The sequence below is a fragment of the Zingiber officinale genome, chromosome 6A (genome assembly GCF_018446385.1).
Source record: "Zingiber officinale cultivar Zhangliang chromosome 6A, Zo_v1.1, whole genome shotgun sequence".
Lineage (NCBI taxonomy): Eukaryota > Viridiplantae > Streptophyta > Magnoliopsida > Zingiberales > Zingiberaceae > Zingiber > Zingiber officinale.
In genome coordinates this window covers 14,315,452-14,335,588 of record NC_055997.1, presented here as the reverse complement: position 1 = coordinate 14,335,588, position 20,137 = coordinate 14,315,452, and the positions used below count along the sequence as shown (strand labels likewise).

General features: G+C 36.4%; 3 protein-coding genes across 6 annotated transcripts; 1 reads left to right on the top strand and 2 right to left on the bottom strand.

The window, feature by feature from the left end:
* Positions 1-1,307: 1,307 nt before the first annotated feature.
* Positions 1,308-6,677, bottom strand: LOC121995893 (transmembrane protein 184A-like). 3 transcript variants are annotated; one of them, XM_042549664.1, is made up of 8 exons: positions 6,322-6,677; positions 5,978-6,238; positions 5,708-5,894; positions 3,202-3,275; positions 2,854-3,003; positions 2,427-2,712; positions 2,126-2,359; positions 1,308-2,027 (listed from the first exon to the last, which is right to left on the bottom strand). In XM_042549664.1, the coding sequence occupies exons 3-8, from the start codon at positions 5,852-5,854 to the stop codon at positions 1,647-1,649; spliced, it is 1,272 nt and encodes a 423-aa protein (XP_042405598.1). In that variant the 5' UTR covers positions 5,855-5,894; positions 5,978-6,238; positions 6,322-6,677; the 3' UTR covers positions 1,308-1,646. The 3 variants fall into 3 exon arrangements, with proteins under 3 accessions (XP_042405598.1, XP_042405599.1, XP_042405597.1); XM_042549665.1 differs by having other exon boundaries at positions 5,978-6,130; XM_042549663.1 differs by having other exon boundaries at positions 5,978-6,677.
* A 276-nt stretch (positions 6,678-6,953) lies between these two features.
* On the top strand, positions 6,954-7,678 carry LOC121995896 (40S ribosomal protein S30). The gene is made up of 3 exons (XM_042549668.1): positions 6,954-7,111; positions 7,201-7,338; positions 7,458-7,678. The coding sequence occupies exons 1-3, from the start codon at positions 7,108-7,110 to the stop codon at positions 7,502-7,504; spliced, it is 189 nt and encodes a 62-aa protein (XP_042405602.1). The 5' UTR covers positions 6,954-7,107; the 3' UTR covers positions 7,505-7,678.
* A 114-nt stretch (positions 7,679-7,792) lies between these two features.
* LOC121995895 (ATP-citrate synthase alpha chain protein 3-like) lies at positions 7,793-14,927 on the bottom strand. Of its 2 annotated transcripts, XM_042549667.1 has the most exons (11): positions 14,711-14,927; positions 14,251-14,427; positions 13,853-14,095; positions 13,687-13,738; positions 13,093-13,207; positions 12,911-12,992; positions 9,215-9,310; positions 9,025-9,126; positions 8,795-8,911; positions 8,605-8,721; positions 7,793-8,024 (listed from the first exon to the last, which is right to left on the bottom strand). In XM_042549667.1, exons 1-11 carry the CDS (start codon positions 14,807-14,809, stop codon positions 7,953-7,955), a joined length of 1,272 nt encoding a protein of 423 aa, XP_042405601.1. In that variant the 5' UTR covers positions 14,810-14,927; the 3' UTR covers positions 7,793-7,952. The 2 variants fall into 2 exon arrangements, with proteins under 2 accessions (XP_042405601.1, XP_042405600.1); XM_042549666.1 differs by lacking the exon at positions 7,793-8,024 and having other exon boundaries at positions 8,584-8,721.
* Between the last annotated feature and the right edge of the window lie 5,210 nt (positions 14,928-20,137).

Here is a 20,137-nt window from a genome sequence, read left to right as displayed (position 1 = left end):
TTTAATGGAGATTTGAAAATGTGATGCGTTTTGTTGGTGGTGTTTTTTTTTTTGGTTGGATGAAGCTGTCATGTTGGGACTTTGGCTGGCCAGTATTATTATTGATTGAGGCGATTAAAATATGTGTGGAGTCGCACTTGTCTTCTTGTTCTTTTACATGCCTTGAGTGGCTTTCCAAGGTTCTACAAAGTTTGTGCAATTTAATTAAGGAGTAAGTGGGATTTTTTTTTTGAAATTATTCATTCGAGTAAAAGATTTTAAAAGGAAAAATCGGTGAAGTTTGTTTAATATTTAATTGGTTGCGTGTTGACAAAACAAATTATTTGACTGATTAAGTTTGTTGTTTTTTTTTTTAATTAGGTATCCAGCTCATTAATCCTAAAAAGATTCCACAAATCTTAGACATTTCCAATGATTAAAATTCTAAATAAATTTTTTTCAAGATCTCAATATGTCACATCAATAATATGAAAGCTCATTAAAATATCTTCAATAGTTAAAACTCTAAATGAGTTTTCTTATGATCCATGTCATAGCATGAGTTGTATGGCTTCATGCATGTTGCATCAAATTTGACATCAAAGAGCAGGTTTGTGTTTTCACTACTGCTCTTAAATTACAAACCTCAAACTTCATCTCTATAATAGTTCAAAACTTTTTATTCAACTTTTTTGATTTTACAAACCTTTTATAAACCTTGCATTGAAGATGCCCTTATTGGTAAAAATCTGGTCAGTTAGAAATCTTTATCTTCCGAATATAATACATGTATGTATATGCATGTAATTAATATATAAATATAATATTACTAAAATACCTTTGTATATGTATATATATATTCTGACTGGTCAAATTCTGACCATTTAGTATTATCCTAAATTTTTAATCGACTTATTTTTTATTATCACACTATATCTCAAACTAATTTGATGATTATATTATGACAAAAAAAAATGATTCGCTCATATTTAGTATCTTCGTCAACTTGTCTCTATAATAAAGAATGATTACTAATTATTAGTTGATCAAGACATGAAATATGATAGTTTGATGATTATAAAAAGAGTTTGACTCATTGTTAATTTTTTTTTCAAATATTACTGCCATGATATACATTTTAAATTGATAAACTTGATGTCTCAAAAATAGGAACACAAACAATTTATCATTATTTTGATGTCAAAATTAATTGTAAACACTTGAAATATTGAGATGCAATGATGTATAAATGTTATGCTAAATTTTTTTAACAAAAATCAAAAAGTGTAGAGAAATCATATTATTATTTCATCAAATCATATAGAATATACCAACCAAATATGACTTCATTAATCATTTAATTTCCATCAAAACAAAATTCTATTGGAACCTGGAAGAAACTTGCAGGGGAGAAAGAATAAAGGATTTTCTAAACACACACAAACATATGAAAGATGTAGTCAGTCTGGCGTTCACAACCCTAACTAAGGTTGATTTACAAGTAATGATCCTATGCATCTTTGCATGTGTGCAATCACTTGGCAATCAAGGTATGAATGTGCCAGCTTTGCAAACTCATTGGGTTCAGTTGTCGATGAGTGCACTTCAAGACCTTCAATTTGATCTGTAAGTTTCAGCCTTTTAGATATTCTACATACCATAGAAGATCACTGATGGTTTGGATTATCAGCTGCAGGAACCTTGGCAGGGTAATCTGACAAGTCTGTATCAACTAGTACTGAAAGATCGTAGGGTTGCATGGAAGCAGAAGCAGAAGCAGAAGCAGAAGCACTTTCTTCAAGGGGCGAGGATTTGATTGCTTGCAAATTGACTTGGTCTTGCAAGGTGCTTGATATGACAGGGCTAGCTAAATTGGATGTGGAGATACTAGACAACTCGATATCCTCTAACTTCTCTGGGTGCTTGTTCTTTCTCACATTATCCATCTCTTGCCCTGTTGGCACAAAAGTTCGCAACCGGTACTTCTTTGCTCCCTCATCACTCTCCGCGTTATTATAAAGGACATACTCATGATATGTAGGAGCAAACTATACAAAGAAAATTGATCAAAATATCATACAGCAGTGCGTGTGATAAATGAAACTGTGACCAAGTCTACCAAATTGTAAGTTTTCTGAGATGTTACCTGGTGAACTGTGTCGTGATAGAAGTCGTTGAACTTGAGGGCGTGAAAGAGATTTCCCCTGAAACCACTAGAACCACCAATGTTGGCACCCGCATATTCTTTGTAAGGAAATGCGTAGAAGTGGCCTACAGCTGCTACAAGCATCTCAACGCATAACACAAAGTTTTGAAGATCTGCAGCTTCTTCAGCACTTTTTATGAACTCAGACTTGGCCGCCAGAAACACCAAGACACCCTGCATAAAAAGTTATGTCGATAAGTTCATATGCAGTAGATCAGTATAAGAAAACAATACAGCTTACCTGCCAGTAAGTGAGGAAAACAACAGACTTGATTATGATAAACTTTGGGACCGGATTGAAAGGATGAAGCAGGTCTCTACATGAAACATAGAACAAGACCAGAGCGTACAACGCAATAGAATATGAGACAGTGTAGATTACAGTGATGTAAAGATAAGCCCGATCCACACTGAAGTTTCCATCTTCATATTTTCCTTTTGCATAGAGGATGAATGTAATTACAACTAAAATAGGCTTCAAGATGACGAACTGCAAACAGCCTTGCTTGCATCTTCTTATAAAACGCCTATTGAAGAACAAAGTTTGTTTGAGGATGAATAACCCAGGAAATGAGCAAATTGAATTTTCAAGGTCAAAGTGCTCGAGTAATTTTTTATGTGTTTGAAAAAGAGAATTTTAGTATATATGGCATACAGAGAGTACAGACCCATCAAGAGGAATAGGAGGGAAACAGCATGTCATAAGGCAGCATGATGGCTTTAGAGATTGACCGCTCAAACTCGAAACCACTGCACCTGGGCCTCCCACCCACGCCAAGCAAAGTGACAGGAAGTTATATATGACCCAAGCTTCATATCTGAAACATTTGATTATAGTTAAGTAGTTAACACAAAACTTTACAAACTCAATATCACTAGTAATGCAATTTCTAGGAGACAGGTTCCATATCTGAAGATACCATCTCAAAGAAATACTATCACTGTACTATAATGTAATGTCGATTCATTAATTTCTATTTATTTTAGAGACAGTGATAAGAAACCTGTTTACTTACATTTCTAGAATAGAGTTAAAGTATATGGAATTATCACGAAGGACCAAAGACAGGAATGACATCAGAGCATAGATCTGCCAAAGTAAGATTGAGCATGTTAGCTAAGGAGCAAAACATTTGGTATAATAAATGATAGAGAAATATATGTCAACGTGGCAAAATGTTAAATCCATTAAATCATTTTTTCTTTATGTTGTTTCTCAAGACAATTTTTTTTACCAACTTAGTTAAACACATTGGTTGTCCATTGCTTTTTCTTGGTCTTCACAACTATGAACTCAAACACCTCATGTTTATGAACTTCACAATCTACAAAAAGCCACCAAACTATACTAATACTAAGGGGAGAAAAAGTTAGAAATGTGGATACAAGTGGCATGAGATATGGACCAATAAGGTACTGGGTGCATATGCAATTTCATAAGAAATTTGAAATTAAATATATTTAAAACTGTAAATAAAAGCTTCTTAAAAATAGTTTATGTTAAACAGTTATTGAATAATAAAACAAAATTAACAAATAAGTTTCCAGCATATACCAATGTCATTGTATTTATTGACTTATTATCTAGATTCCTTATAACCATTGGTGGTTCAATCATTTTCTATACTAATTAGATTAAAAAGCTTTTGGAACCAAATTCTACATTAAGCCTGACCAAGATCTGATCTCTTCCAGTTTTGAACTACCATATAAAAACTCATGTCTCATTTTATGTGCTCATGGGATCTCTAGATTTCTCATTTTGTGATTCTTCATAATTGCACTCTGTGAACAAAATTGTTTTTCTCTTCTCCAAATATTCCACATTCCTTAACTGTCATTGCACCAATGCATAAAAATACAAACTTGTATCGAACCAAACAAACAAACTTATTATAGGTGAACTGATTAAAGATTAACGGTAGGGTTGTCCATTCAAACAAACTGAATTGACATCCAAACTAGATTGAAACTTATTCAAAATTATTGGATTAGTCTGGTGGATTGAATCTAATTGGAGAACATAACATCTTTTAATTTTAATATTAATAAATTGCAACTCTTTATGGACCGTATTACTGTTTTTATAAAAATAATATGTTATCTTTAATTTTCCTATTATAATTTTTTTACATGGACCTCATAAACCTAGAGTTTTTGAAAATAAATCATAATGGAAAATATTTTTATGCTAACTTTTTATTAGTAAAAAAAGGATAAATTCACTTTTCCCGTGTTCACATGGAATATATATGATGTCAAGGTCCATATTTTAATTGTTCTCTAGGTTGTTTTACAGTATCACATGTATATGAACTTTACATCTCGTCATATTCATGCAGTCATGGTATGATATTCTTCTATTGGAATGACCTCTGGAAGACAACTTCATGTAACTTACAATTAAAGAAGTCTCTAGTAGAGGTTTGGCAAATACAAGATGTGTGTGCATTTAAATAGATGAACATATCAAGACATATTAGTGCTAATTATTTGCAGTCAACTACATAGATCTAGTTGCTCCATTAAACTCCATTTGCAAATATATACCAGTAATTATGTAAAGTAGCATTTTCTTAAATCTATGCTACCCACCTTCAACATATGTTCTCTTATTTTATCTTTTGTAAATCTGTGATTGCCAAAATTGGATCATGAACTAAAATCCTAGAACCCAAATTCACCTCAAGATACAAATCCCAAGTAGGATCTAAATTGGATTGTGATCCCCAAACCTATCATCCAACGATATGTTCCATTATCTTTACTAAGAATAATCTAAATCATGGCAAAGTGACTTAATGGGACATAGATTCACATGCATGTGTATATAAGCTTGTCATCCATAGAAGCTGGCATTCTTTTCCATAATACAAATGATAATATGAAAACTTATTCCAACTGTTTGCAACAAACCACTGAACAACAATGTTTACGTACGTCATGCAATGAAGTTCTGCATATCCCCATATAGCCACAAAAAGCTTTCTAAATCAATAAAATTGAAAGGGATAAATATTACTATCATCGCCAGCTTCAATTCTAGTTATGCCCTACCAAGCTACCACTCTAACATGAACTCCGCAATGGGTTCTTTCCAAAGAAGAAGGTACAATCATATATTGATATGCCTTTCTATACCAGGCTTATACATACAGCCATTGTGACAATCAAATTCATGGTTCAAAAAGACAAACAAGAACATGAATAATAGCAACTTCCTTCTCTATAGGAAAGTAGAAAGGTAGGAGATCAATGATTCTAAATTGAAAACATTAGAAAGGGGAATCAATATAATATTAACTAATACCATTTAAATTAACATTCTGAGATGATTGGCTTAGGCCTCATCCTGTCGATTTTTAGAATGAATAGATGAATAGCACATAAATAAATAAGAACCAACATATTTCACAATTGTTGACAATGGTTGCAGATCTGTGTGCTATGTGGTAACATTCGTGAAAGATACAATACAGCAGAGTGTGAGTGTGAAAGGGGACAATTTATCAAACAACATACCGGCACCATGAAGATGATGCGCACTATGTACCGTTGGTAAATAGGCTCTGTATAATTCAAGAGGTGCTTGTATATGTTAAGCACAGCAAGCGCTATGGCTCCAATTGTACATGGAAATGCAACGATGACAAATAGGGCAGGCGCCATAGGAAGATCAACAACAAGTGAATCCCTACACTCCAAGAACCTGAAAAATCAGAAAACGCAGATTGAAGCATATGCATCCAAGAATACAGAATAGGATATTTGTCTGATTACAGTATCAACAACCTTCACGATGACCAAATTGAGCTCTCAGGCAAATATTGCTGTTAAAGAAGTCACTGATCCCATGGGACAACCTTGCCTCAACTAAACGGAGTCGACGAAGCCAAACCTAGGAAAAGAACAGATCGAAGGAAGAGGCGACCGCCGCTTTCCACCCTAATCCAAGCAATGCAAATTTCAGAAAAGGAAGCCGATCGGAAGGCCGACGAGAGTGCCTTCTTCGTCGATCGTGCCGCAATCTCGATTCCCCAGTCCAAGTGGCGACTGCGAGAAGAGGGACGAGGGGGACAAAGAGGAAGGGGAAAAAAAAGGACGGATTTTTATTGGTCAATCATGAAACCCCTTACTTTCGGCAAAAGATTACTTTGGATCTCCGCGCCGAGATGGTTGGACGCGCATCCGCACCGTCCATCGGCCGTTCATCGCTCGCGCCGCGGATCTCAAAGCGGACCGCCCGCTCAATGGACGGCGAGATTGAGGCTCTTCCCGGTCGTAGTCAGCGCCAGCAAGCTTCCACCTTCCGAGCTTTTCCTTCAGTCTCGGGCCACCGCCGTATGATCAGACTCCGAGCTTCACCATAGCGCTCCGCCGCGGAGATCGTCACCGTCTCCGGCAGCTCCATCCAAGAAAAGGCGCGAATTCTGCATCACTGCGCTGCTATTCTCATCCCTGATTTATGGAGAGAGATCTTAGCGAAGAAACCGCCATGAAATCGATCTAAATTCATAGTTTATGGAGTGACAAATCAGTAGATTTATGTTCTATAAATTGAGATATTTTTATTTTATTTTATTTTTTATTATTAATTTTAATTCAGATATTCAATTCTTCCAACCGGCCTATGAAAACTCTCATTTTTAATTTAGATATTCAGATATTATTATTATTATTATTATTATTATTATTATTTAATTCGATATTGTTCTTGTTCTTTAAGATTTTAAATCCAAAATTATATTATCATAAATATATTAAAATATGTCACGCTGGAAACCGGACCGGGCCGGGCTGGGCCGTATCATCTACTCTATAAATATTTCCACTCTACTGCTTCTCTGAAACCCTAGTTCGGGATCACCTGCGTAGAAGGCTTCGTTGGAGTCGCCGCCGCCTCCTGTTCGCCGAACGCAGCCATGGGTTAGTGATCAAATCTCTCTCCGGCCAATTACAATTACTTTTCTCTCCTCCTGGTTTCAATTGATCGCGTTTATTTTGATGGGATTCAGGTAAGGTGCACGGTTCTTTAGCTCGCGCGGGAAAGGTCCGAGGCCAGACGCCGAAGGTGGCGAAGCAGGACAAGAAGAAGAAGCCCCGTGGAAGGGCCCACAAGCGCATGCAGTACAACCGCCGCTTCGTGACCGCCGGTAATCTTATATCCTTCCTCTTCCATGGAAGTGCTTTTTTCCTTCCTTCTGCCATTTTGCTTGGTAATCAGGGTGCCCTCTGACATTCTTTTTCTTTTTCTTGTTATTGTTCTTCGCAGTGGTTGGATTCGGTAAGAAGAGAGGTCCAAACTCGTCCGAGAAGTAAAGACGACGACGACGGTACCAAAATGTCTCCTTTAGCTACTTTTTCTCCCGCTTGTTCGTTCGTATGCGATTTTGTATTTCTTCTTATGCATTGGACCTTTGTTTTCTTCTATACAATGATTAAACGGAAGCAGACTTAGAGCTATGGAATTGTGTATTGATTTCTCTCTTTCAATCGGTGATTGTTTTGTCGAATAATTTCTTTCTCGACTGTTTGCTAGAATCATTGTGTATGCCCAAGTGGAACGAAACTAAATCAAGAATAAGCAAATATCAATTGCTCTGGAACATGCAACACAAAAACCTTTTACTTCATCTAAAATTATGAAGAATTTATCTTCATCGTCAGAGTTTACTTGGCAAAACTTGTAGAATTAGTTCAAGAGCAACTATTCTAATTCACGCATCTTTCATAGACTCCTGAAGCAACAGAGAGTCACAGAGGTCAATTATGCATCAGACATGATGCAGTCTATTGCTTGTTTGCAAATTCCAGTCATTGTTGCTTCGGGTCCGTAAACCTGTAACAGAGATTCAAGCCACTTAGACTCTCCTGCAGATTGGGCATAGAACCTAAAAATGAAAATAGTGTATCTAGGCATGGAAAGAGGAGTGCGAATTTCATAGATTTCAGGTCTTTGAATTCCCCTGTGAAAATAGATAAGATTATATGAAGGTTCATTCACCAAAGGTCTGATGAAGGATACTTTCATATGACAAGCATAGCGCCAATCTCAGAGTAGTTTGGGTTTATATAATGCTACAGTTGGATATTGTAGGATGTGGTTGTTTGATTCTAGTAGATGCTAGAGTTTAGTTATAATGGGCGTTACAATTTGGTTAAATACTATATCTTGATTTGTTGTGTATTAACATGGTAGATAAGTGTCACAGTTTAACGATAAAACTTTGGTTATAGTTGGTGCTACAATTTAGTTATAATATAGGCATTAAGGTTTCCTTGAAGTATCATAGTTTCGTTATTTTAGATGACAGTTTAATTATAGTTGATATGCTAAAACAATAATAGATGTCACTATTTGTTTGATTTTGTTGTATTGGCACAACAAGTGTCACAGAATCGAGTTCCTAGTGACTGACCTCAAGAGGAATCCCAAGCTCCTCGCCCAGTTTCCTCATCTTTGCCAGACCGGTCTGGTAATTTGGGCCTCCTCTTCGGACAAAAATGTTCATCCTTGCAGCCTTGAGCTTTGATTCCTGCGGATAAAACAAGCCCAGAAGTCATTAAGTTAGGGTTGATAAAATAGTTGGTATAATTTTGTGAACTAACCTTCTCCTTCAAGGCCCTGATGATGCCATTGAATGTAGCAGCAACATCAGTGAAGTTTGCTATACCACCTCCAATGAGGAGAGTTCTCTTCCGACCGTCAGGATTTGCAGTTGCACACTGATGGGGCAAAACAAGAGGAATTTCGATATCACTGATGCAGACGAATGTGATGTTCAGAAATAGATCAGAGATTGAGGAGAGAGATAAAGAGAGAGATAGTGAATTCATACATCAAGAACAACTCTAGCATATTGAAGGACATCATCTTCATTCGGAGCACCACTGTACTCGGCATAGTTACCAAGTTCAGATGCATAACCCAAATCTCCAACCTAATAGACAATTAAGTCAGAATGATAATGCAAATGGGGCACATGAGTTCTGCAGAAAATGATTAGCGCAGAGAGAGAGAGAGTTAACCGTATCGGCATAAATGACACTGGCACCACCACCAGCCACCATTGTCCAAATGCGTCCTTTGGGATTTAAGACGGTGAACTTCAAGGAGGCACTAGTCTGTAACAACATGGCGTGAAAAGGTAAGAATGTGCAAGATGGAAATTGAAAAAACAGTCATGTTTTAATATTAGGGAAAGGATTAGAGAGAACAATCATGTTTTAATATAAAAATGCAATGGGATGATTAAAATGAAATCCACCAAAGAATGTTCAAGCTGGGTTAGGCAGGTAAAATCCAAAAAAGGGTAAGCAAGATATACATACACGCTAATTCTATTTTGATGTTATATTAAGGTTTTAAAAATGTTAATACATATTAGGGTATCAGTTCTAAGCTAAGATAATTCAAAGGTAGATCCGCTACCTTAGCGGCCCCTCTAGTGCCGCCCCCACGGATATGGAGGGAGGTTCATGCAGGTACACAGGCCATAGGCGCATGGCAGGGTAACCCCAGGTCGTCAGTTCCTGAGAATCGACTCCTGACCATTACGCCAAAGATACCATGCGTCTATCGTCTGCGCTACACCCTAGGGGCAAGCTAAGATAATTCAAGTACATGCTATCGTCTGCGCTACACCCTAGGGGCAAGCTAAGATAATTCAAGTACATGCTATACGAAGGCACATTAACAAAATAAGGTTTAACCTATAAAAACCATCTCAACTCACAAAGGTCAAGTACAAGATAGGAGCATGAGTTTTTCTAGCATCACAGTAAGTTCAACTTCATAAATTTTCATTGCCCAGATTAATAATGTTCTTAAGTATTTATAGTTTGATTCCTTTCTATTGTATATTTATAGAGATTTTTCCTCCAAATAAGACGTGTAATCAAGAGATACTAGATTTCTGGACTACTCACTGCGAGCATTTCTTGATTTATTTTGACAGCCGGTGGAAAGTTTCATTGGAGTTGAACTGGGCTGGTCGTCCTAGGTTTGACATTACCTGATCTGATTAATTATTTTTTTAGATAAAAAATTCCTCTTTATCTCCTAGTTAAGTTGATTATAAACTAATCTCATAATTTATCTCTTTCCACGGAATTTAGGATTGACAGTCATCTATCCTTTTCTCCTCACCTCTGTTTTAAAGTGTTCCATCTCTCCTCTTCGTGACTGGAAACAGATGATGGTACTAGTAAAGATAGGCCGTGTATTGATCAGTAGCAACGAAATGCATCATCAGAGTGGTGTCTATATAATATTAGTATCAGTTGATGGCTGAAACAATACTTTCAGTGATGTCAACCAATACCAATTGAACCATATACCCAGTTTTGTTTGGATATTTAAGTTAAATGAAACAACAACAAAGTCTCATGGAATTTAGTAAAAGAAAAAATTGCCCTAATATAGGCACTATATTTGGGATTTTACGGTAGTGCATGTATGGGAACGACCCTGTCATGTTGGCAAACAGATTAGGTTTCCAGACACTAGACAAACTTGGTGATCCTAACGCCTAAGGAGTCTCTATGTGGCACTAATAGTGAACTATAACCTAACAACATTCTTATTAAGCCAAAGTTTGTAGTAGCAAAGGCTAATGATGAGATGTGCTCGACTAGCTGAATGTGGCGCAGTGTCATAAAATTAAATATCAGATGCTTGCAGATGATGAGAACCTTCCCTGCCTCAGTGTTCTTCACTCCTCTTCATTTCACTATGCATTGTGAGGGATAAGCAACTTAGAAGCATCAGGAATATCAACCCAAGAGCAGAGTTCGATCATACATGTCATATAGCAAGCATGAAGTAATGTGAATTCCATGGTGCGGGTAAAACAATCCAAGGATGAGGAAAAAAATGTTGAAGCGAATCATACAAAGCAATTAATGAGAAGAAAAAAGAGGCTGGAATGACAATATAAAGTGCCCACTAGTTGATGCCAGGATAGTGATTATCTTGTCCCTTCGGAGCGGTGCGATGGTTAAGACATGGGGTGTTGTCACATGAGGTCTTCGGGTCGAAATTCGGCGTGACCGAGTATAATCTCCCCCATGTCTTGGCCATTTGCACTAATGGCTAGTAGCTATCCATGATTTACCTCCTCCGTGTTGGCCTAGGGACGGGTTGGCGGGAGCGTTGGGGGCGAGTGAATCGCCTTTTGCCACAATAGGATAGCGATTATCTTATGAACTAACAAGAGGAAAGAATTGAGTTGACAAGAAGAAAACTTAAATAAAATAAAGAGAAATCTTTCATTTGTCAAAAAAGAAAATTTTATTAATAATAGAAAATTTTGTTAATAATAGATGATGAAATAATTAAACAGGTGTTTATATAGACTCTAGACTTTAAGACTCACAAAAGGAAAGAAATCCTAATATATAGACCTCAATTCTTATCTTGTAAAGAAAGAAAAGAAATCTTATCAAAAAAATTCGTAACAGAATTTTTTTTTCAAAACAGGACACTTAAAGTATCCACATCAGTTTCTTATCCAAAATATATAATTTAGAATAAAAAAATTACTTTATTAAATTTAGATATCTACTTTTCAATATACCATATATCAGCTTTTCTATTTCTTCTCTCTCCTCTTAATGTTTAGGGAATAGAATCTATTCTCTAAATTTAGAGTACTGTTCATAAATACATAATTTACGGAATGTATAAGATAGCTAATGCAAAGGTTTTTTAACTATCCTATCCAAAATTTAAGATAAAATTTTGGAATAGGATATCTGATATGGATGCTCTTATATAGGCAATCCAATCAGTCCCTGGGGTCATGGTGACGCGGTAGGATATCCAGGTTGTCTCCCAGGCACCCGTGGTTCGAACCCCAACTACGGCATATTTGCAGGAATTTTTCTTCCAAATGGAGGGCGTAATCAAAGGATGTTGGGCTTTTGGGTTGGCCGCCGCGTGCGCTTCCCGATTTATCTTGGTGGCCAGTGGGAAATTTCCGTGGGACCGGGCCGGTCACCTTCAGAGATAGTCAATGAGGCTAACTGGGATTATCATTTTTTTTCTTATATAGATAATCTCTAACTCTTAAATATCAGAAATATCAAAAATATCATAAAAAGAATAAAGAATATGTTCGGAGGCTTCGAAAATGACTTAAACAGTAGCCTTTTGGGCGGGGAACTTGGTGGTTACGACTTCTTCATAACAAATGTAGAATTTTAAATTTTGCACGTGTAAGCGCTAATAGAATCTGATTCTGAGTTCCAATTCAAAAAATGATGACCCTTCAAGGGGGTTATATTAGATTCCTACATTACCAGTGAATTTGGTTGACGGAAAGAGCACAGGTCTAGAAGTGTGATGAATCAGTGTCATGCAGCACGATCACAATTGATAATTTGGCAGTTACATCAATAGCCATTATGATTTTGAGATATCACCTTATGGCAGCCTTTTTATGGGTTTCAAGTATGAATGCAATTAACAAATGCACATGGCTTTATAGGCCTAAAGAGCAGTAGGAGTTTCGATAACTAACACAGCCACCTGCTCATAACTCTTAAAACATATCTGCAGGCTAAGGAGTTTCGATCTTAAAATAAGAAACCAGACTTTTGGTACCGTGGGTCTTGTATAGATCATATATAAGCTTAAACATAACCAAGTGAATTGACTACTGTGAATCCCAATAGTGTTCTAATAAATAGAAATGGAAAACTATCAAGCTTAAGCCTTTTTACCTTCTCATCAAGTTCGTGAACAAATGTCTCAGTGGAGCTTAGGACTCTACCAAAAGGAAGTGGAAAATCTATGTTTCCCCACCTGCACAATGCCTTCAATTTTAGCAGCAGAATATAAAATCAAATTAAAACAACCCAGCCTTTTCCACAAGGTAAGTTCTAGCCTAGAAATAATTACACACTTTTTGAAATTCTTGAAAGCAGCCGTATCATCCAATTCTCCGCGCATATCCAGTGGGTATGGTTCGCCATTTACTAAAGTAAATGGGTTCATCTCTATAAAACTGAAGTCCAAATCTGCAAAGAATATAGTGAACCAAAAAAAGTAAATAATCATTAATGATCTTGAATGATACAAAATTAGGTATAATAGAACAGTGACTTGATATTGGATGACTATGGGAAGAAATAGGTCGACAAGATATTTTACTGTGAGTTTCTAAAAAAATCAATAAGCAAATACACTAAGAAAGATGTATCTGGACATAGAATTCTAAATAGATATTAGATGACTATGGGAACAAATAAGTCAAGACAATTTTGAGGGTGAGTTATTAAAATACACATCGATAAGTAAATACAATCAAATATATCTCAGACAACAGAAGGCAACATAGTATCCATGAAATAGAATGAACCTCACCAAGCATTATAACATCGTTCTCCACAAAAATAATGTGTCAAGCAATTTTCAGACAAGCACAAGAAGAACAGCCTTATGTAAGAATTTATAATAGGGATACAAAAGGTGTAGAGTTGTAAAACCCATTGCATACCTTGGAACACAGCAAAAACTCCGGTTATGAAATCCCCTATTATTCCTCGTATCTGAGTACAACAGAACAACTGGTTATAGCATCCACAAAAATACAAATATATGTAAGATGTGAAGAGGGAAGAGTTGGAGCACTAGAGAAACTACAACTTCAAAGTGAAGTTCACCTCCAAGGGTAGGGATGCGACCAACGGAGCGCATGCCTCATCTGTCATGGCCTTCTCTGTGGGAAGATAGACCGTCTTAACCTTGTCCCAGTCCTCCTCTATTTCAATGCCTCCACACTCTGAGAAGCTGATGGTGCAATCCAATCTCTCAGACACAATGGAGAGGTAGTACTCTTGATCATGTAGTACAAATGGCTCAATAATAAATGTGGTGATGGGAGCCTTGCATCCTCCCATCTCAACCTTTTTAAGCAACGAGGGAGCATTAGATTACATCATATGATCGGATGGTGATTTATGAAGAATAAGGAAATCTTTTATCGCAATACAATCAGACTCAATCACACTATTGGCTTAATTACACGGAAAAACTAAAATAAAGCAATATAGATCATCACCTCCTTTCCTAGGCGTTCGTTAACAAACTGAGTTGCCTGAGATAGATCCAAATTAAGAGCCACCAAACCACTCTTCCCACGCTTCCCGAACAGCATGTCCGGCTTCACCACCAATTTCTGAGACGAAAGCCATGCTTCCCTGTTCGCCAACTCATCTAAGTCCGTCAATTCTGTTACCTATATTACAAAAAAAACATCAATAATTTTCCCACCAGCTCCAACGATCTATTTTGACGAGAAATTCCAAGGAAAAAGTTATTTCTATCCTCAAAATTAAACAAATCGCTCAGAGTAAAGCACCGACCAGACCTCATAAACTGACACAAATCATATAAAGAAGATTAGAAACACATGGAAAAGCCTCAAAATTAGTAATGCAAGATAGTAAAACTCGAATGGCGTCCAGATGGATAGATCGGAAGAGCGATCGATTGAGATAGGAGGTTCGGGAAAAAAAAACCTGAGCCGAACGGATCTGTAGATCAATGCCGGTGAGGCGCTTGAGGTGCTCTTTGATTAGGCGCTTGGAATCGTACTCGCGGATCTTCTTCCTCGCCATCTCTTTCACCTTCTTCTTCCTCTTGAATCCAATTCCGATCTTCCGCGTGGAAATGCCTTCCCCTTCTTTATATAAGCGACGAGACGAGCCAGGTTGGTAAATGAACGGTCTAGATCTGTTCGGGCGAGTGGGCAGGCGATCTCACTCAGTAGCTGTCCCCACATAGGAGTCCAGATCTTCTAGTAAAAAAAAAAAAACAAAACAAAAAGAAAGGGAATGAATCACTTATAATTATAGTGAGATATCATGGTCATAATTAGTTATGATATCTTCTTAGATTTATCTTCTCTTGTCTATAGTTTGGATCGGTACAGATAATTGGATACCATTCGGAGGTTGTCTGGCCACTTGTTCAGCACCGGTGACCGCTGGCGACCTCCGGGAAGGATCCAAATTATAATCTGGGGGGCGATAAAATCAAGAAAGGATCGTAACCAATTGCGGCAAGATTGTAGTCATAATTCGACCGTAATTACAAGTGGTTCATCTCCTAATTCACTTTGTTGTTGGCCTAGAGGATCTGTCCTCCCCACATAGTGCCTCGGCCCCACTGGGAGTTCGGATCTTCTGTTCTAATATCTCTCTATCCCCCTTCCCACTAGTCAAACGATAATAATAAAAAAATAAAATATTTCCTCGTTCTAGGTGAAATTTTCTAATTCTTTCCTCCCTCCCAACTTCAACACTCCATCGGATCTCTCCTCTCTGTCGACTTCTCATCTCCTCCCTTCATCGACTCTAGCAGCTCTTGCTTCATCACTCCAGCTCTAGAATCTCAAAGGTACCCTAAAAGGTTAATTTCATCCAACGACAATGAGGTTAATGTTGTATTGTTTTTTTGTGTGTGTGGTTTGCTTGTTGTACAACAAAACTATGATTGAAAATAATTCTGGATTTAGGTTTTCAAAATGTAATGTTTTCCATATGAGTTTGTTGGGTTTTTTTGTTATTTGCTACCATCAAGAATTTATATTATTGGTTATTTTTTTTTCAGGATGAAAGTAATTATCATGGAGAGTGAATCTACGAGTTATCGTCAGTTAAATTTTGAAGCAAACGAATACCGTTGGGATTTTGAAACAAACGAAAACCATTGGGATGATAAAGTAATAAGAATCATATTGGGACTATATTAAACTTTATATAACTTGAATTTTACATAGTTTAATTGAATATTTGCATTGTTGATTAAATTTTTTGTATTGTTTGATTGATTTTAAAGGTTTGAACATCATAGAAGAATTGATGTCAAAAATGAATATGAAATTTAAGACAAAAAAGGATGTCTATAAATTTTATTTGAAATATGCTAAACAAGTTAGATTTGGTATAAGGACTAAAAGTCATAATGATAAATCAGATAAATTAGTTGACATGATTTTTTGTTATTGTGTGCGAGGTAAAAGAGAAAAGGACAAACGAGATATTTATGTGAAATCAAGTTGTCATAAAGCAAGGTTTGGTTGTGAAGCTAAAATGAAAGTTAGTTGTAAAAAAAAAATGATAAGTTTAGTGTAGTGCAATTTGTTAAAAACATAATCATTATTTTTTAAGTCTAAATAAAACTCACGCTCTCGAGATGCCATAGAAATATATTTTCTTTTACAGCGATATAGATTGAGATGATAAGTGGTATGGGAATCCCCCCAAAAGCATCTTATGATCTTATGGTGAGATAAATAGGTGGGAGGAAGAATTTAAGTTTTATTCTTGAAGATTACAAAAACTACTTGCGATCTTAAAAAACAAGAAATATAAGAGTTGGGGATACAGGAGGTGTATTGGAATATTTACAAAAAATGGAGTTCGATGATCCTAATTTTTTTAATGTTATTCAAGTTGATGAAGATGTTTTGATAACTAATATTTTTGGTCTAATGCTAAGATGAGAGCTAATTATGAAAATTTTGGAGATGTTGTTTGCTTTGACACAACCTACAAGAAGAACAATGAAGGTCGTCTAATTGTATTGTTTGTAGGTGTTAATCATCATAAGCAATCCATAATTTTTGGTACAACTTTATTATATAATGAAACATATTTGACATTTGAGTGGTTGTTTGATACATTTACCAGAGCTACGTGTGAAAAAAACCAACAACTATTCTTACATATCAAATGTAGCAATGGTAAAGGCTTTAGCTTCTAGATAGCCTGAAACACATCATCGTTTGTGTATTTAGTACATTTATCAAAATACCGCAATACATTTGAGTTGAGTTTTTTCTCAGTTCAAAGAGTATGTTAAAAGTTTTGCCTCATGTATATATGATTTTGATGAAGAGTAAGATTTTATTTCAACTTGAAACATGCTATTGACTAAGTATACACTTGAAGACAATGGTTGGTTGAGATGTCTGTTTCGCATAAAGGAAAAATGGACTTTAGTATATGTACGATAAATATTTTGTGCGGAAATGAGTAAAACTCAAAGAAGTGAGAGTATGAATAATATTGTGAAAAGGTGCGTCGCTTATCAACACAAGTTTTTAGACTTTTTCAATCATTTCCAAATATTGCTTAATGATCGTCAATATGAAGAGTTAAATAGGGTTGTAAATGTGCCGAGCCGAGCTCGAGCCAGCCTAGGCTCGAGCTTGGCTCAACTCGATTTGTACTCGACTCGAGCTCGAGCTCGAGCTCGAGCTCGCTCGAGCATGTAGAGTTGAGCTCAAGCTCAATATTTAATTATGGGCTTGAGCTCGAGCTCAAATTTTTTTAATTATTTTATTTTTTAATAAATAAATTAATATATTATATATTATAAAAAAATATATTATTATTGGCTCGTTTAGCTCAATGAGCCACTGAGCCAGTAATAATTAGGCTCGAGCTCGGCTCAATTTCTAATCAAGCTGACTCAGGCTCAGACAACTTCGAGCTTGAGTCGAGTTTTAACCAAGCCTCTCCCGAGCTCCTCATGAGCGGCTTAGTGCTCATTTGCACCCCTAAAGTTAAAAGTTGATTTTAAATCAAATTCAAATGTTCCTTGTTTATTGTATCCAATTAAAATTTTAAAGCATGCAAGTTATATTTATATTCCTAAGATATACAAGTGTTTTGAACAAGAGAGTACAAATCTCATTATTCTAGTGTAGAAATTTGTGAGGATGTTGGATCACATACAAAATATAAAATTACTTCTCACAAAAGGAGTTACCATCAAATAGTTACACTTAATTCATTGTGTGAAAAAATTGAGTGTAGCTGTAACAATAGAAAATATGAATTTGCTTGGATTTTGTGTTCTCATATTTTTAAAATATTTATGATAAAAAATATCATGAAGATCCCAAGTGAATATAAATTGAAAAGGGGGACATGAAAAGCAAAAGATGAATATTTTGGAGTTAATGATTCTATTGTGAACAAAGGTAGTTTGAATCCAAAAAAAAAATACTTCACAATATGCGATTAAAAGAATTGTGTTTCAATTGGTTACCAAGGTAGCGGAGAGGGAAGACACTTACAAGTTTGTTAAAGATGGTTTGTTGAGTATGTTTAAGATAGTGGATGAGAGGTTACAAGTTAATGAATCAATTGTCCAACACTCAATGACGAGCCTTTTGGTGCAATATCCCTAGGTTAAGGTTGAAGTGGTTGACTAAGCTCGAGTCTTGATGTGTTGGGTTTCGATGTTTGACAATACATGGAGATTGCAGATGCAATCGTCCGATTGGGGAGGTTGTTGATACAATTCCCCTCTGGTTGAAAAAGAGTCAAGTAGGTCAAAGGGTTGACCAGATACTTGATTAGGAAAGTCCTAAACTGGAGGTTAGGAAAGGAAAAATCCTGGTGAGTGAAGCCAAGTGAAAGACCTAGTAAGTAAAGCTAGACAGTTGGAAAATCCTGGTGAGTGAAGCCAGGTGAAAGACCTAGTGAGTGAAGCTAGGCAGGTGAAAGTCTCAGTGAGTGAAGTCTGGTAGTGGGAAAGTCCCGGTGAGTAAAGCTGGGCAGTGAGAAAATCCTAGTGAGTGAAGCCAGGTGAAAATCCTAGTAAGTGGAGCTAGGTGAAAGTCCTGGTGAGTGAAACCAGGCAGATGGAAAGCCTTAGTGAGTGAAACTAGGCAAAACAAAAGACCTAGTGAGTGAAGCTAGGTGAAAGTCCTGGTAAGTGAAGTCAGGTAGATGGAAAGCCCTAGTAAGTGAAACTAGGCAGAAAGAAAGACCTGGTGAGTGAAGCTAGGCACATGGAAATCCAGATGAATCAAGGTTGACCGGACACCTGGTGTTGGGAAGCTCAAGTAGGTCAAAGAATTAATCAGATACTTGGCACAAGAAAATCCAGATGGATCAAGGTTGACCGGACATCTGGTGAAAGTCCAAGTGGGTCATGGAGGATCGAATACTTGACACGAGACAGTAAGTCCAAGTGGGTCAAGATTGACCGGACACTTGGCACGAGGTGAAAAGTCCAAGTGGGTCAAAGGGTTGACTGGACACTTAGCGAAGAAGTCTCGACAGGTCAAGGTTCACCAGATGCTAGGCATGAGGAGTTCCAACAGGTCATTATTGACCGGATGTTGAAATTGGTGACCCTATGTTAGAGTATATACTAAAATTCTAGCTTTTTGTATAAACATTTATTTTAAAATAAGAATCACATTGGTCGAATGTCTACATTTATGCTAAGTGTAGTTGTCCGTTTAATTTATATTGTAGATAACATGGTGTGAGGAGGCACACAGAAGTTCATGTTATCAGTTCCTTATAAATTATAAACAGTTGCTCACAACCAAGATGAAATGAGACAAACCATTGGAGTGGTTGTAGTGTAATTAGGTATTAGTTTATCTTAACTAATAAATTACACTAATACACTATGAATATATTGAGCAGGACAATTTGAGGTAGTTTCTTTTTATACTGACTATATTAAAGAACAAAACCTCTGCTATTATGGAAGTGCATACTCTTAATCATAATATAATAACAAGCACGTATATTTAATATTTATTTCTTTAATTTATCAAAGGGTGTGATTTAGCTCGTTAAATCAATAGGCCCGATAAGTTGGGAAATGATATTATTTATATGGTGTGTTGTTGATTATAGAGTGAAATTATGTCCTAGTAATCTAGGTTGATGATGTCCTATTGAGGAGCTCATAAGGATTGTCATGTAAACCCTGCAGGTGGACTTAGTCTGACATGATAATAAGGTTGAGTGGTACTACTCTTGAAACTAGATATTAATTAAGTGAGTTGTCAGTAACTCATTTAATTAGTAGGTATTCAATATCTTAAACACAGGGAGACTAACGTACTCATAATAAGAAGGAGAATATGAGATTGGTGCGGTAGTGCAATAATAACTTTTTAGTGGAAT

Bases quoted from the DNA above. Each gene is read 5' to 3' on its own strand.
- LOC121995893 (XM_042549663.1), bottom strand. From the start codon at position 5,854: ATGGCGCCTGCCCTATTTGTCATCGTTGCATTTCCATGTACAATTGGA. The intron at 3,276-5,707 runs GTATGTTGTTTG...TTACTTTGGCAG, and splicing joins GCATCATCTTCATGGTGCCG to ATCTATGCTCTGATGTCATT. The intron at 2,713-2,853 runs GTCTGTACTCTC...GTTCTTCAATAG, and splicing joins CCTCCTATTCCTCTTGATGG to GCGTTTTATAAGAAGATGCA.
- LOC121995896 (XM_042549668.1), top strand. The intron at 7,339-7,457 runs GTAATCTTATAT...TGTTCTTCGCAG, and splicing joins CCGCCGCTTCGTGACCGCCG to TGGTTGGATTCGGTAAGAAG.
- LOC121995895 (XM_042549667.1), bottom strand. From the start codon at position 14,809: ATGGCGAGGAAGAAGATCCGCGAGTACGATTCCAAGCGCCTAATCAAA. The intron at 14,428-14,710 runs GTTTTTTTTTCC...TTTGTAATATAG, and splicing joins TACAGATCCGTTCGGCTCAG to GTAACAGAATTGACGGACTT. The intron at 12,993-13,092 runs GTGTGTAATTAT...GGCATTGTGCAG, and splicing joins GCTTTCAAGAATTTCAAAAA to GTGGGGAAACATAGATTTTC.